Source organism: Megalobrama amblycephala, linkage group LG10 (genome assembly GCF_018812025.1).
Source record: "Megalobrama amblycephala isolate DHTTF-2021 linkage group LG10, ASM1881202v1, whole genome shotgun sequence".
Taxonomy (NCBI): domain Eukaryota; kingdom Metazoa; phylum Chordata; class Actinopteri; order Cypriniformes; family Xenocyprididae; genus Megalobrama; species Megalobrama amblycephala.
Window position 1 is genome coordinate 14,225,166 of NC_063053.1, and position 14,341 is coordinate 14,239,506.

The 14,341-nt window shown below is 41.1% G+C and overlaps 1 protein-coding gene across 7 annotated transcripts in view; it reads left to right on the plus strand.

Annotated features, from left to right (window-relative positions):
* usp54a (ubiquitin specific peptidase 54a) overlaps positions 1 to 14,089 on the plus strand; it is a 55,558-nt gene extending 41,469 nt beyond the window's left edge. For 4 of the 7 annotated variants that reach the window (XM_048204707.1, XM_048204706.1, XM_048204708.1 and 1 more), the window contains exons 11-22: positions 28 to 207; positions 1,606 to 1,794; positions 2,074 to 2,611; positions 2,739 to 2,881; positions 5,378 to 5,539; positions 5,722 to 5,841; positions 8,321 to 8,486; positions 8,797 to 9,683; positions 9,856 to 9,983; positions 10,115 to 10,252; positions 10,883 to 11,099; positions 11,795 to 14,089. In XM_048204707.1, coding sequence (XP_048060664.1) covers positions 28 to 207; positions 1,606 to 1,794; positions 2,074 to 2,611; positions 2,739 to 2,881; positions 5,378 to 5,539; positions 5,722 to 5,841; positions 8,321 to 8,486; positions 8,797 to 9,683; positions 9,856 to 9,983; positions 10,115 to 10,252; positions 10,883 to 11,099; positions 11,795 to 12,351 — 3,425 coding nt within the window. In that variant the 3' untranslated portion in view covers positions 12,352 to 14,089. Of the gene's footprint in view, positions 1 to 27; positions 208 to 1,605; positions 1,795 to 2,073; positions 2,612 to 2,738; positions 2,882 to 5,377; positions 5,540 to 5,721; positions 5,842 to 8,320; positions 8,487 to 8,796; positions 9,684 to 9,855; positions 9,984 to 10,114; positions 10,253 to 10,882; positions 11,100 to 11,794 lie in introns of those variants that run through there. The other 3 variants (XM_048204709.1, XM_048204710.1, XM_048204711.1) reach the window with 3 other exon arrangements.
* Positions 14,090 to 14,341: the final 252 nt, after the last annotated feature.

A 14,341-nucleotide genomic window follows, 5' to 3' on the forward strand; every position in this document is an offset into this window, starting at 1 on the left:
TAAGCTTTAAATCTTCTGTTTTGTCAGGCCGTGAGCCATCAATTTCCAGCGATACACGGACAGACTCCTCCACAGACAGCTACAGCTATAAGCATTCACACTCCCACCATGAGTCTATGGCTTCCCATTTCTCCTCTGACTCCCAGGGAACCGTCATCTGTAACCCTGACAACGACTCTGCCTCCCACAGCAGCCTGGAAACCACAGGTACGTCAGTATATATACGTTCACACTGAAATCAAACACAGTTTGGACACCATATTAGATATATTGACACTAGATGCATTGATCCATACAGTAGTCAATTCATCCTGCTTAGGGCTGCACAATTAGTGACCTGACTTTATCAAATTGCAAAGGCTTTGATTTAATTAAATATAAATATGCACTGCGTGTTTCAGACTGAAGCTAGGCACTGTGTTCATTTACACGTGGGCAGCATGTTATCCTGTGTTTTTAAAGGTGCTAAAAAGGATCTTTTCGTCGACTGAGAAACCAAAGACTATTACTGAGTTTTTGAAATGAGCATATGCGTAAGGATTTCGAGGGAACGCCTCCCAAAACTCGTGCACAAGTATTGGAACACGAGTGTTTACCACCGGCATTCGCTGTGTCGTGTTAGTTGATTCATTATGTCGGACTCACCGCAGGTAACTCATAATCTGCAGTTGTTACTCCTGTCTCCTGACAAAAACACTGCATGCAGCGCCTGTGGAGTGTGGAAAGTTACTGGAGTGCGCAGCCGCGCTCATCTCTCACAAGGAACGTCACGGCAGTGATTGACAAGCCAGAGGGTTGTGGCCTGATGTTTTTAAGGCCCTACCTCGTGCACAGATGATGTATATTAATATTATTCCTTTCAGTGCACCTAATAAATAGTCTTTTATCAGTTAGGAAAGACAGTTTCAAGTAATATTGCAAAAATGTATAAAACAAAACATCCTTTTTAGCACCTTTAATGTCTCACTTCACAGTAAATGCTGCGCCACACAAAAACTGCTCTGAGTTTGAGTCATTTCTAAGTAATTTTTTCCTGTTTAAATAACATTAATGACACAGACAGCAGCGGGTATATTAAGTTGCTTTCACTTTAAGACCTACAGAAATGTGCTGATCCAGTACTGACACACATCCCAAACTTTTTTTCCCCTAACTTTTTTTTACTTAAGAAATACCCGCCAAGATGGACAATTTTGTCAATTTAAAATTTGTTATTATTTTGCAGTGAAATGGCAAATTATGCAGGATTACAAAAAAAGCAACAACATTTTTTTTGCTTTGTATTCCTCAGTTGCAGAATCGTGAAAAAAAAAATAAATAAAAAAAAAAATCTGGACTGGATATTCCTTATTTTGTTTCATATTTTTAGCAATTAACAAATTATTATTGTTATTTTGTCTTTATTTATGTTTCAGTCACATTGATATATATAATCACAAAATATTTGGCCAAATTGTGCAGCCATACAAACAATCACAGAAAACCTGGAGGTTTTTTTTTTTTTACATTTTATCAGAAAACTCACAATTATCTTTTCCCCTAATCGTCTCCTAGTCCTGCTGCTCTACAACTCCAACAATAACTTTTGTTGTTTATTTTGTGAAGGTCCTTTGACTGACAGTGATCCAGTGCAACGCCACACTCTCAGAAAAGAGGGGGTCTTGGACAGAAAGGGAGGTGTTTTGGACCGTAAAAGAAGTGCCAGCAGGCCACGAAAACTCGAGGTCCGGAGTGATTCAAGAAGTCGTTGCTCTAAGACAGATGAGGTGTTATCTGCTGGCTACCACAGTGAAGGTATGTATTTAAACAATATAATGCTGTCACCAAACCACAATACAAAATACAAATAATTGTGTTATTTTAATGGAACCCAGGTTAACAATCCGTAACTGTGGTCAGTTGATTGATGCTCTGACAGATCATTATAGGATCGAATAGCATGTTGGGCAATAAATGTGAGCTGCATTAGTCATCACTGTTGCTTGTACTGGCTGTGTACAGTAATATTAGGTTATGTAAAAATAACATTTCCTCTTTTTTTTCCTCTTTTTTTCTATCATTTCTCTCTAACAGGCGAGACTTTAAAAGAACAGCAGGTTCCTCGCTCCCTACCTAAACCCAGCTCCAGTCGACTTAGAGACTTTAAAGAGACTATGAGCAACATTATCCATAACCGGCCTCTTTCTGCATCGTCCTCGGGCTCAGTTTGCCCACCTGACTCCAGCGCTAAGGCCCAAGACTGGGAAGCTGACAGCACCAGCAGTGAGTCCAAGTCCAGCTCCTCTGGAGGGCGATACCGTCCGCCCTGGAAGCCTCGGCGTGAAGCCCTCAATATCGATAGCATCTTTAGCAGGGAACGGCGCAAGCAGGCCGGGTACAGTCCATTAGGAGCTCTGTTGCCTGAAGACACCGGGCCTCAGGGGAACTTGGCGGCATCCATGGAGCACACCACCTTGCGAGACCTGCCAGGACTCCTGAGACGAGGGTCAGAGCAGCCCCCACGACTTATCCAGAGGATGGAGAGTGGCTATGAGAGCAGTGAGAGGAACAGTAACAGCCCCGTCAGTCTGGACATACCTGTTAGCGAGGGCACTAGTAACGGCACGCACAGGTATGATGCAAAAATGTTTATCAGAACTCATAAGGATCTTTGTTGGCACATTATTCATATCTCTCTCTCTCTCTCTCTCTCTCTCTATCTCTCTCTTTCTCTCTCTCTCTCTCTCTCTGTTTTCCAGCTTACAAGAAGGAGGAAAGAAAAAGCCTCCACCTGAAGCCAACCCGTCATGGAAAACTGTACCTGTCATCAAATCCAAGAGCAGCAGTGCCCTACTGCAGGATGTCAAAGCGTCAGTCAAGGGCAGCAGTCACATGAGTTTAGGTGTGTACAGTGTGATCATGTGTGTTTATAGTCGTCATACAGCCATCATGTGGGTGATTTCACCTGTTCTTTTCCTTAGGGCATGAATCATTCTTTCCAAATGTTTAAACTAGGTGTCACATGGCTTTTTTTTTTTTTTTTTTTTGCTGTTTCAGTAAATGGACTTAATATACTAAGCAAGCAGTATTAAGCAGAATGAAGTGGAATCAGTGGCCAAATACATCCTGTTCCTTTCTGTGAAATGTTATCTCTGTATATCTGTTATGTAAACTGAGGAACATGAATCTGCCCTGGAGAAATATCAACTGCTATATCTGTTTGTGCTTCTCCATGTGACCAGAATAGATATGTTTGGCCACTGTCTATGGTGTGATATATATATATATATATATATATATATATATATATATATATATATATATATATATATATATATATATATATATATATATATATATATATTTTTTTAAACTGTGTGCCTCTTAGGCTGATTTCACTCTGCAAAGCTCCCAAATGGAGAATGTTTCAGAATTAAGAGGAGAATCAGATACAAGGGGTTTAGATATAATCATTATTTAGTATTATTTATATATTATTATTTATTGAGATTATAAATGAGCTTTTTAATTGTTTTATTTTGTTTCAGCTTTCAGTAACCGAAAGCCATTTTCAGTTGTTATAGTTTTTCAATTACAACACTGTATGCAAGTCAAGTGACATTGGAAAGTTGGATGCCAAAAAAATCTCATGTTATTAGGGTTTTATTTTTTTACATGCATGCAACAAGGTCCAGTCTATGTTCTGGCTGTCAGTGAAAAAAACAGAATTAGTTGACAGTGTAAATGCAGCAATGGATCATCACAGAGTGTTTCCTTAATACAAACCCGATTCCAAAAAAGTTGGGACACTGTACAAATTGTGAATAAAAACAGAATGCAATGATGTGGAACTTTCAAATTTCAATATTTTATTCAGAATACAACATAGATGACATATTAAATGTTTAAACTGAGAAAATGTATCATTTTAAGGGAAAAATAAGTTGATTTTAAATTTTGTGGCATCAACACATCTCAAAAAAGTTGGGACAAGGCCATGTTTACCACTGTGTGGCATCCCCTCTTCTTTTTATAAGTCTGCAAACGTCTGGGGACTGAGGAGACAAGTTGCTCAAGTTTAGGAATAGTAATGTTGTCCCATTCTTGTCAAATACAGGCTTCTAGTTGCTCAACTGTCTTAGGTCTTCTTTGTCGCATCTTCCTCTTTATGATGCACCAAATGTTTTCTATGGGTGAAAGATCTGGACTGCAGGCTGGCCATTTCAGTACCTGGATCCTTCTTCTACGCAGCCATGATGTTGTAATTGATGCAGTATGTGGTCTGGCATTGTCATGTTGGAAAATGCAAGGTCTTCCCTGAAAGAGACGATGTCTGGATGGGAGCAAATGTTGTTCTAGAACTTGGATATACCTTTCAGCATTGATGGTGCCTTTCCAGATGTGTAAGCTGCCCATGCCAGACGCACTCATGCAACCCCATACCATCAGAGATGCAGGCTTCTGAACTGAGCGCTGATAACAACTTGGGTTGTCCTTGTCTTCTTTAGTCCGGATGACATGGTGTCCCCGTTTTCCAAAAAGAACTTCATTTTGATTTTTTTTTTTTAATTAGAATTTTGATTCGTCTGACCACAGAACAGTTTTCCACTTTGCCACAGTCCATTTTAAATGAGCCTTGGCCCAGAGAAAACGCCTGCGTTTCTGGATCGTGTTTAGATATGGCTTCTTTTTTGACCTATAGAGTTTTAGCCGGCAACGACGAATGGCACGGTGGATTGTGTTCACTGACAATGTTTTCTGGAAGTATTCCTGAGCCCATGTTGTGATTTCCATTACAGTAGCATTCCTGTATGTGATGCAGTGCCGTCTAAGGGCCCGAAGATCACGGCCATCCAGTATGGTTTTCCAGCCTTGACCCTTACGCATAGAGATTGTTCCAGATTCTAAGAATCTTTGGATGATATTATGCACTGTAGATGATGATAACTTCAAACTCTGTGCAATTTTTCTGATATTGCTCCACTATTTTTCGCCGCAGCATTGGGGGAATTGGTGGTCCTCTGCCCATCTTGACTTCTGAGAGACACTGCCACTCTGAGAGGCTCTTTTTATACCCAATCATGTTGCCAATTGACCTAATAAGTTGCAAATTGGTCCTCCAGCTGTTTCTTATATGTACATTTAACTTTTCCGGCCTGTTATTGCTACCTGTCCCAACTTTTTTGGAATGTGTTTCTCTCATGAAATCCAAAATGAGCCAATATTTGGCATGACATTTCAAAATGTCTCACTTTCAACATTTGATATATCTATATTCTATTGTGAATACAATATAAGTTTATGAGATGTGTAAATTATTGCATTCCTTTTTTATTCTCAGTTTGTACAGTGTTTTTTGGAATTGGGTTTGTATTATAATGTTTGTGTTTGTGTGTAGCAGGTGAGGGCCGCAGTGAACTGGATGAGCTACAGGAGGAAGTTGCTCGCCGGGCCAAAGAGCAAGAATTACAGAGGCGAAAGGAAAAGGAGAAAGAGGCGGCTTTGGGCTTTAATCCCAGACCCAGCAAGTTCATGGATCTGGACGAGCTCCAGAACCAAGGTACGGTGTCAGCGTGCCATGCAAGGGTGAAGGGAGTGGCTCTGTCTCCGGATGCATTTCTTGGGTTTCTGCTGTGGTTTAGCATTTGGGCTTGGGACTGCACGTGTATGTGTGTGTATGAAACGCAGGTGTGCTGGTTTCTGTGCTGAAAAGTGCTATGCTATGATGTTTGTCACCTGCAGGGAAAGGGGAAGGCTTTGAAAGGTGTGTGTTGGAGGCAGAAACTCTGTTAGACCAATCTCTGAGGTTGGAACAGGCAGGAGAGGTGGCCACCGCTCTGTCTGTGGTTAACGAAGCAATGTGTAAGTAATCCTGCCCTTAGCCTGCTTCTGCTATCACTACTGCCATGAGTTTGTGTGTCTGTACATCTCTGTGTTTGAGTGCGTTTGTCTCTGTTTCAATATAAAGACTCTCTGTAATGCAGTGCTGTCAAACACCAGATACACATTGATTAAATATTCCTGTCTGTCTTAAGACAATAGTAGGGTCATGGTTTAAGTCTGTATTTACTGCTTATTCTGACTGGATTTTGGCTGTGAGGTCATAATGATACAAGCCAGTTTGCCTGTAACCAGCAGCCCTAAAGAAAAGGGGAATGGTCCAACACTATGGCAACCTTCATCATGAATTCTGCATATAGTGATGATGTGATGTGTGACCATGTTGAGATCTGCGTCAACCAATAAGTATTCCTGCTGGCTGATAAACAAAAGTTGTTTGCCTTTGTGCCAGTTCCTAAACCTGGATTGTCATTGAATAACAAATTTTGTTTCTTGTTTTTAAAAATAATAATAAAAAAATGAGTTCAGTTGAAATAATTAAAAAACCTTTTTTTTAAATAAATTTGTATTCCCAAAAACATTTCTTAAGAATGTTATCTTTTTTTTTTTTTTATTTTTTTTTTAGATTGCTCTAAAGAAAAGCTTTGAACTGAATAGGGACCTCATTTTTAATTTTATAGCAGCATTCAGCAGATTTGAAAACAGGTTTGATACAGAACGCATTCACTCTAGACGGAGCACATGAAAGACGGAGCACAAATAAATACAACAGACCGCTCCATCTTGTTCCAGGCTCATTAAAAATAAAAAATTTAGCATGAAATTAAAATTCACTCTATTTTATAAATGCATTTTACATCTTATATAGATCTTAAGCATTTCATCCGTACATATGTTTAATAAAAAAAAATAAATAAATAAAACATTGACCTTGTAATGTTTAATCAAAATGTAGTAACTGGTCCTTCCGGTGAAAATGTCAGCCTTCTTTCTGGAGACGTATACCAGATTTCTCAAATAATTTCGTCCACTTAAACCCCGCCCCTGCAAGCTCGCGTTCATCCACCTCCACTTTTGAGTTCAACGCCTCCATCTAAAATCCAATCAATGCATAGAACCAAGTCCCTGGATTTCGTTAATCTGTTAAACTTGGATGTACGTCATGATATGAAAGAAAAGATCTGTCGCTATTTCCATTGCATCACAAGCTGAAAATACATGCCACATTAGAGTGCTAGACTTCCATCACTTTAGTTGCAATGAAAATGGTGTGCCTGTAATCTGCAGGCAGACCAAATTGATGGAGATGTATCTAACTGCAGAACCACATGTCACAGCAGTCTGAGGACAACAGCACCAGGCCAGTAGTGTCAGACCTGAAGTTAGGGTGATGTTGACAATCGTGTAACCCGCCCCAACCACTAACCCTACCCTTACTATAATGATAAGCTCAACCTTAATGAATGCGAAACCCACCAAACCATTAAACATACCTTTAATTATGCTATAAGCTCCACCCCAACACTGGTGTGAGACTGGCCTGGCGCTGCTGTGATGTATGGTTCTGCTGTTCTGCAGTTGGTTGTTATTGAAAAGATGGATTTTAAAGTGTTTTTCATTGAGTTGATCAGCGAGTCTTCTAAAGCATGCCATTTTCTTCCTAAGAAAAATAAGAATTTTTCAAGAATTACACTAAGGTCTATTCTTATAAACTTCTTAGAATTTATCTTAAGAAACTTCCCAAGTTCGTTCTTAGGATTTTTGTGAATCCAGCCCCAGGACCAGAGCTATCAGTTTTATAAATGTCAATAAAAATGTTGTCTATGTCTTTCTGTCTTTATCAATGTGAAAGGCTTTACTTACCAATATTATTTTTTGTCTGTCTGTCTGTCTTGTGTATGTCATACCCTGAGGTTTGTCACTTATGGGGTGTTCACATGCACAAACATGCACACACAGACACACACACACACACACACACACACACACACACACACACACACATACGATCTCACACCTTCCATGGCCTGGCCCCTGTGTGTTACCTACACCTCACTCCCCCACCTGCCTCAGTTTCCAGAGCCTCTCTAGGGTTGGGTAGATTGCAGCTTGTATGATGATGAAAGTATTGTCGTTCTGTAATTATTTATAATTAATTATACTGCGATGCGGTGTTAGGCTCGGGTAATTTGCTTTTCTTTTAGTTCAGTGGCTGTCTGAACTACAAATCATTTTGATTTAAGTCAACTTCATTATAATTTAATCATTTTGTGCTTCAGAGAATTTAACATTTGTGTAAGGATTTTACTAGGTTCCCCATCTCCCCTATTTGTGTGACCCTCCCGTCAACCCCTTCCCCATAATTCAGTCAAACATCAAGATCCTTTTCATTTCAGTTCCTCGTAATGTTTGCATGCACCCCATGACTCGGCTCTTTATTTTCTGCATCTGTTACATTTTTTCTTTTGCCTATTTTTGTTTTGTTTTGTTTGCGTTGTAGCTAAACTCAGGCATACCTTGCATGAGAGCAGCGCTAACGCTCAGGGCAGGATGCAAAAGTGCATGAGGAGAGCACGAGGTCTGCAGCAGCGCATGCAGCAGCAGCAGCAGCAGGAACTGCAGCAGAAGCAACAGGAGGAAGAGAAGGAACAGAAACAGCCCCTCAGGTACCTGCTGCTGGCTGCGGTTGTGTATGTGTGTGTGTGTGCTCCAGGAGCCCCGCACACAGGAAGAGGAAACATGCATTTTGCCTTAAAAAATAACAATCATTACTGTTGTAAGTTGCTTGGAGGATTGAATGTCAGGTTAGCGTAAGAGACCATATTGCAACGCGCTGCCCAGGTAATGTCACTCTTTTAGAGAGGCTGAAATAAATCTGTATGCTGCATGACAATAAGAACTGGTGCAAGATACTGACTCACAGGTTCACGGTTTATTATCAGAAACTCATTGTTATTTTTTATGTTCTGCATTCAGTGAACAGTCTGTCCCGGTCCAAATACTTCTGACAAATGTTAAAGAAGAGGATGAGAAGGCAGTTTCAGAAGATGCATTAAGACCACCGTCACCTCTCCACATGAAACCTCAGTCTATAAATAAACCAATTTCTGAAGCCCCCGGACCTCCTGTCTCCTCCTACCATGCAGACACACTTTCTCAGCAGCAGGGCAGCACAGGAGACAACTCCAGTCCTCTTGCTGTTACAGAGAATGGGCCGCACTCACACACATGGGGCCCCAGAGACCCTGTAACTATCACAAACTCTCTTGTACAAACTGCTAGTAAATGCAGTTCTGCCACTGTGCCTGTTATTGCAGTGAATGGCTGCAAGTCCTCAGTTCCACTCAATACACCCTCTGGCCCAACTAATTTCAGTGCCCGTCACACCCCTTCCATCTCTGATCTCTCCAACTCTGGGGAAGGACTGCAAAACCCACCTCGACCTCAGTCTCTTCATGGGCTAACCCACGCGCCCCACAGCCATGCTTCTGATGCCTGTCAAAAATCACTCCCGGCACACTCACGTAATTGGTCCTGTCGCAGTCTGGAACGTCCTGATCGCCGTCCAAACGTGATGGACTCCTCCCCGTACTCTCCAGCAGACCTCCGCTCCCCCTCATCCCCCTGTCCTCCATCCCTTTCATCACCAGCACTGGAGCAGCATCCAGCCAGCCCTATGCCCGTGGAGAGGTGGGCCGAGAATGTCAATCGATACTACAATTCCCAGAATTGTGTGCGGTCGGGACGAGGCTCACCCTGTGAGGAGCTGTCTGAGCTGGACTCACTTTATCAGGCCAGCTTGAAGGCTCCCAGCATGCCCCGAGCCCCACGGGGACCCAGCCCTCAGCTTGCCAGCAGAACAGGTAATTTCGAACAAGACCTCACTTGGGATCCATCCAACTCTTTATACATATAACTCTTTTACATTTAGTAAAGTCAAAATGATCTTGTTGTTGTTGTTTACTTATTTTATATATAATTGAGAAGTCCTTTCTAGAGACTATTCAGGTTGTATAAATGTACTGTTTTTACTAGGTCCCGCTGCTTCTCGTAAGCACACCTCTGGATTCTCTGCCACACTTGGCCGTTCTAAAACCCCCACAGCAGAGATCGAGAGGAGCGCCTACAGGACGCCAGCATATAGCACTAAACCTCTTCAGAAGGTGAGTTGGCACGCATGCATTTTCTCAGTAGTATTTATAGTATTGAAGCGTGTGTATAATTGTGAAGAACTTTCTTACTGTTGATAATGATATGAAACGCTAATGCAGTGTGTCATTATGTGTGTGTGCAGCCTGTGTCTGCTGCTGCCTATGATGCACCACTGGGTGAGGATGAATCATACAGTGCCGAGAACCTGCGACGAATTGCTCGGAGTCTCAGTGGGACTGTCATTGGAGGACGGGCTGATGTACCCTCATCTCGCAGCTTTGTGGGTGTTTCACAATTTAAAGTCAATTGGTCAAGCACTCAAACCACATATTATGCAGTCAAAATACATTAGCAACATCTAATTTGCTACAAAATTAGCTTTCAAGTACTTTTTCTCAGTATATGTAAAATGCTACATCATGGTTTAGTACTTGCAGTTTTAAATGTTTGCAAACTCATTTTGAAAGAGGAATACTGCCACCTGGTGTGACTGTAGTGAACACAATAAAACTGCAAAACATAGAGCAGTGGTTTTCAAACTTTAACAGGTGACATACCACTTCAGCTGCAAAACTGTTTTTGTTAGTTATAATTTAACTTATTTAGTCATTTTATTTTATTTATTTATTTAAATCAGCCAATCATCTCAGACCTCTTGGATTCCTTTCTGGACCACCGGTAGTCTGCGGACTCCAGTTTGAGAACCACTGATGTAGAGCTTAAGTTGTAGTTATTTTAATTTTGATATTTTCTACAATTGATTTGTCCATCTATTCTTTTGTTACCAATTGTTTTTTTTTTGTTTTTTTTTTAATTTCTTGTCATTTCTGTCCTTGTCTGGCTGGGTCTTACTTTCACATTGTCTCCTCACTCATTCCTTTCATTCCTCTTTTTTATTTCTTCCATAAAGGATCCCCATGTCTCCAGGATGTCCAAGCATGCGAACGTGCAGCCCCCCACACGTCGCTCCACCACCTCCCTGCATGTTTTACCCCCTCCTTCCCACAATCCTCCTATGTTCCCTCACGAACCACAGCCCCAATTACTTCACCCAAGCCACCGCCACCATCCCGCCCCTCTATCACACCTGCACCAGCAGACACTGAGGCCTTCTCACGGACAAACAGGTAACCATCTCACCCCACCCGCTTGTTCAGCCTTGTTCAATGCCACAGACACAGATGCAAGAGACTGCCGTCTTTGTTGTCTGTGGTCTTGCGTTCTAACAGTTTTGTTGGTAAACTGGTCAAAGGACCTAAACACTTATGAGGTTTGATGATTCATCTTACAAGTTGCATTCAGTTTGACTGTCAGTTTGACCATTTCCTGTCCACTGATTGCTTTTTTTTTTTCTGATAAAAATTGTGATTGTAATTTAAATGTGTCTTAAGGTTTGCTGTACTTGATGATGATAATATAATAATAATAATAATAATCAGTATTATTACTAAATAAAAATATGAAACAAAATAAGAAATATGGCTGCTATAAGCTTCTCGTGTGTAAAAGTGCAGTGCTGCTGTTCACTCTGAAACACACGGATCATATATGTATTTAATCACATCCTAATAATCAAACTTGGCCTTAATCATGATTTGTAATCAAAGCTGTCCTGGGACCCCCCCCAGGGCATTGCACATTTTGTCTCTCATCAGACACACCTGATTCAAGTCATCAGCTAATTAGTAGAGACTGCAAGAGTTGAATTGGGTGTGTCTGATGAGGGAGAAATACAAAATGTGCAGTGGTGGGGGGTCCCAGGACAGGTTTGAGAACCACTGCTTTGAACAACAACTCAAATAATCTTCAATGCTCTTTGCAGGAGATTGCCAAAAGGCCAACAAGTTTCTGGCTGTGCTTGACCGGGGTGAAGTGTTCTCCTGTGAAAACTACCACAACGTCGCACTGAACTACGGCACCCTTCCACGGGCCCTCCGTAGGTCAGTTTCATCTGGGCCCCCGGTGCACCAAGCGAGGTCAGGACCCTCAGTGGGCCCAGGGCCCCGGAACTACCCAGACGCAGCCTATGCCACACTGTCCCACCCTCACCGCACTACAGCATCTAGTAGAACAATGGATGGTTTTTACAGACATCCACAACAACAATCTGCTTCAACCACCCCAATCCCACATTACTCGAGCCATCAACACCGGCACCTAGAGCCACCAGCCCAACCCCTTCGCCTCGATGTGCCCCCCGAGAGGGACTGGAGGGCTGGAGGCACTCATGTCTTCCCCAGGACAGAACCACGTGGTGGACTGTCCCGTGGCCCTCCTGTTTATATATGTGGGCTGTGCAAGCAGAGCCCGGCTGAGCCAAATAGAAGCTACTGCCAGACCTGCAGAGCCCATATGAACCACTACAGGATGACCAGCTGAGTCATGCTGGAGATGCATCCTTCAACACACTCATTCTCTGTCTTGAAAGTAAACATAAGACCCCATGCAAATTCTGTGAAGCTCTTCGCACAGCAAAAAGCAGAATGTTTTTTTTAGCTGCTTTGGCTAAAGTGAAAGACAATGACTTTCATGGCTGCTTTGGCTCAGACATGAATGTGAGTGGGGAGTGGTCATTTTTTGAAACCATATTTTAAATGCAGCTGCTGCATTTAAATACGGGAAGAAGGACGTCACTCCCTACACTATTACCTACAGTAAATGTTTCCACTGCTAATTCACTTCCGGTGGGTTAAATTCACTTTAATTGGCCACGATCGCAGCATAAAGCTGCGAAGAACAAAGCACTTTACTGCAAGGGATGCCACAATGACCGCATCTTAATTGACAGAAACACACAAAATGACAAGACTGACAAACTTTGCCTGCTGATATAGAGTGTCTGCTTCGTATATGCACAAATACGCTTTAGATTTCAAATAGCATTTCAAGCTAACCTTACTTAGTTCTGTGATTGTAATTTAACTATGTTAACTCAAGTTTAGTGCACTTCAGAAGTGTTAAGTTAGAAGCGTTCCTCTGTTGTAACTTCTCCCATTTTTATGGGAAAACAATGGTTGTGTAACTACTTCATTTAGAGGGCTGTAACGTCAGTGTGTAAGTAATCAAAGGTACATCAGATTCCTCCAGTGTACCAACAGTCAACTTTCAAAAAACCTCATTGGCATTTGTGTCGATATTTTTGTGTACAGTATTGTTCTGCCCGATAGTAGCACCGACACCTGTTGTGACCCTTTTTTTTTTTTTTTCTTTTTTTTTTTTACATTTTGTAGTAGCAGCAGTTTAACTATTTTGATTTATACAGTATATCCTACATTAACTGTTAAGTGCAAAATTATTTCATGGTTGTTTTAAGACTTTGAAACAGATATTGAAAACAGAAGGACAGAACTGTCTGCAGTGCCTTGGTTTGTGAAAGGCAACGTAACTGGGTGCCAGTGTCCATTTTATAGATTTACAGCCATATAATAATGCTTATTATAATAGTGATAAATTCAAGAAATGCAGTTCAAAACAAGATAATTTCGCTTTTTTCCCCCCACTGGAGAATGAATACTTTTTATATTCATTTTATTTAATTTCTTGGACGATGTTGAGGTGAAACTTGTGGCCTGAGATGTTTAGTTTTAGTTGTAGTCTTACACATTGAAAGTGTTAAGAGAGTCTGTCAGCTGTTCGCTGAGTTTGATGGTGCAATGTGCCATTTCATGGAAATCAAAGTGTTACCTGCTCATCTTGAAACAGGGCCAAACATTTTTTTCATAAATTGTAGAGCATGTCAAATACCTCAACCAATCACATGCTCTCTTATTTTTATTTCACTACAACAGTTTTGCATGTAAATCAGGACCTAACGGTGAATCAGAGTGCCTCTGCATTGAATTCTCACTTTTTTTGCTTGGCCAATATGCAGTGCAACACTGCCCTGGCATGATTACTGACAGAACATGGATCTGTGACTGATTTACCCTTTTCTTTGTGAGTTAAATCTAAACAGATATGGCAAAAAAGCAAGGCTGTATATAAGTGTGTATAGATATTCAGTCTTTGACCTTAAGTACAGATGGATTTGGATTTGATGTACATGCTGTGCTAGAAATGAAACTTGTATTTTTGCAATAAAGTTATATTAAGCTCCAATCAGGAGCAGAACACTGTACCTTTTTTCCGACTGCCTTTTATCCATCTAACCATCCATCTGTCCTTCCATCATCCATCCATCCATCTATCTGTACATCCATCGAACGGAATAATACCATACACACATACAGCAATCTCTATAAAATTGATTTTGAAAATATCCAGTAGTCAAGAACCCTTTTCTAATTTAAATTGATCCTAATCTCCAGCCTGAAGATTTCAAAAGGATAGACATTTTTATGATAGGATCAAAAAGTAACAAAAATCTGAT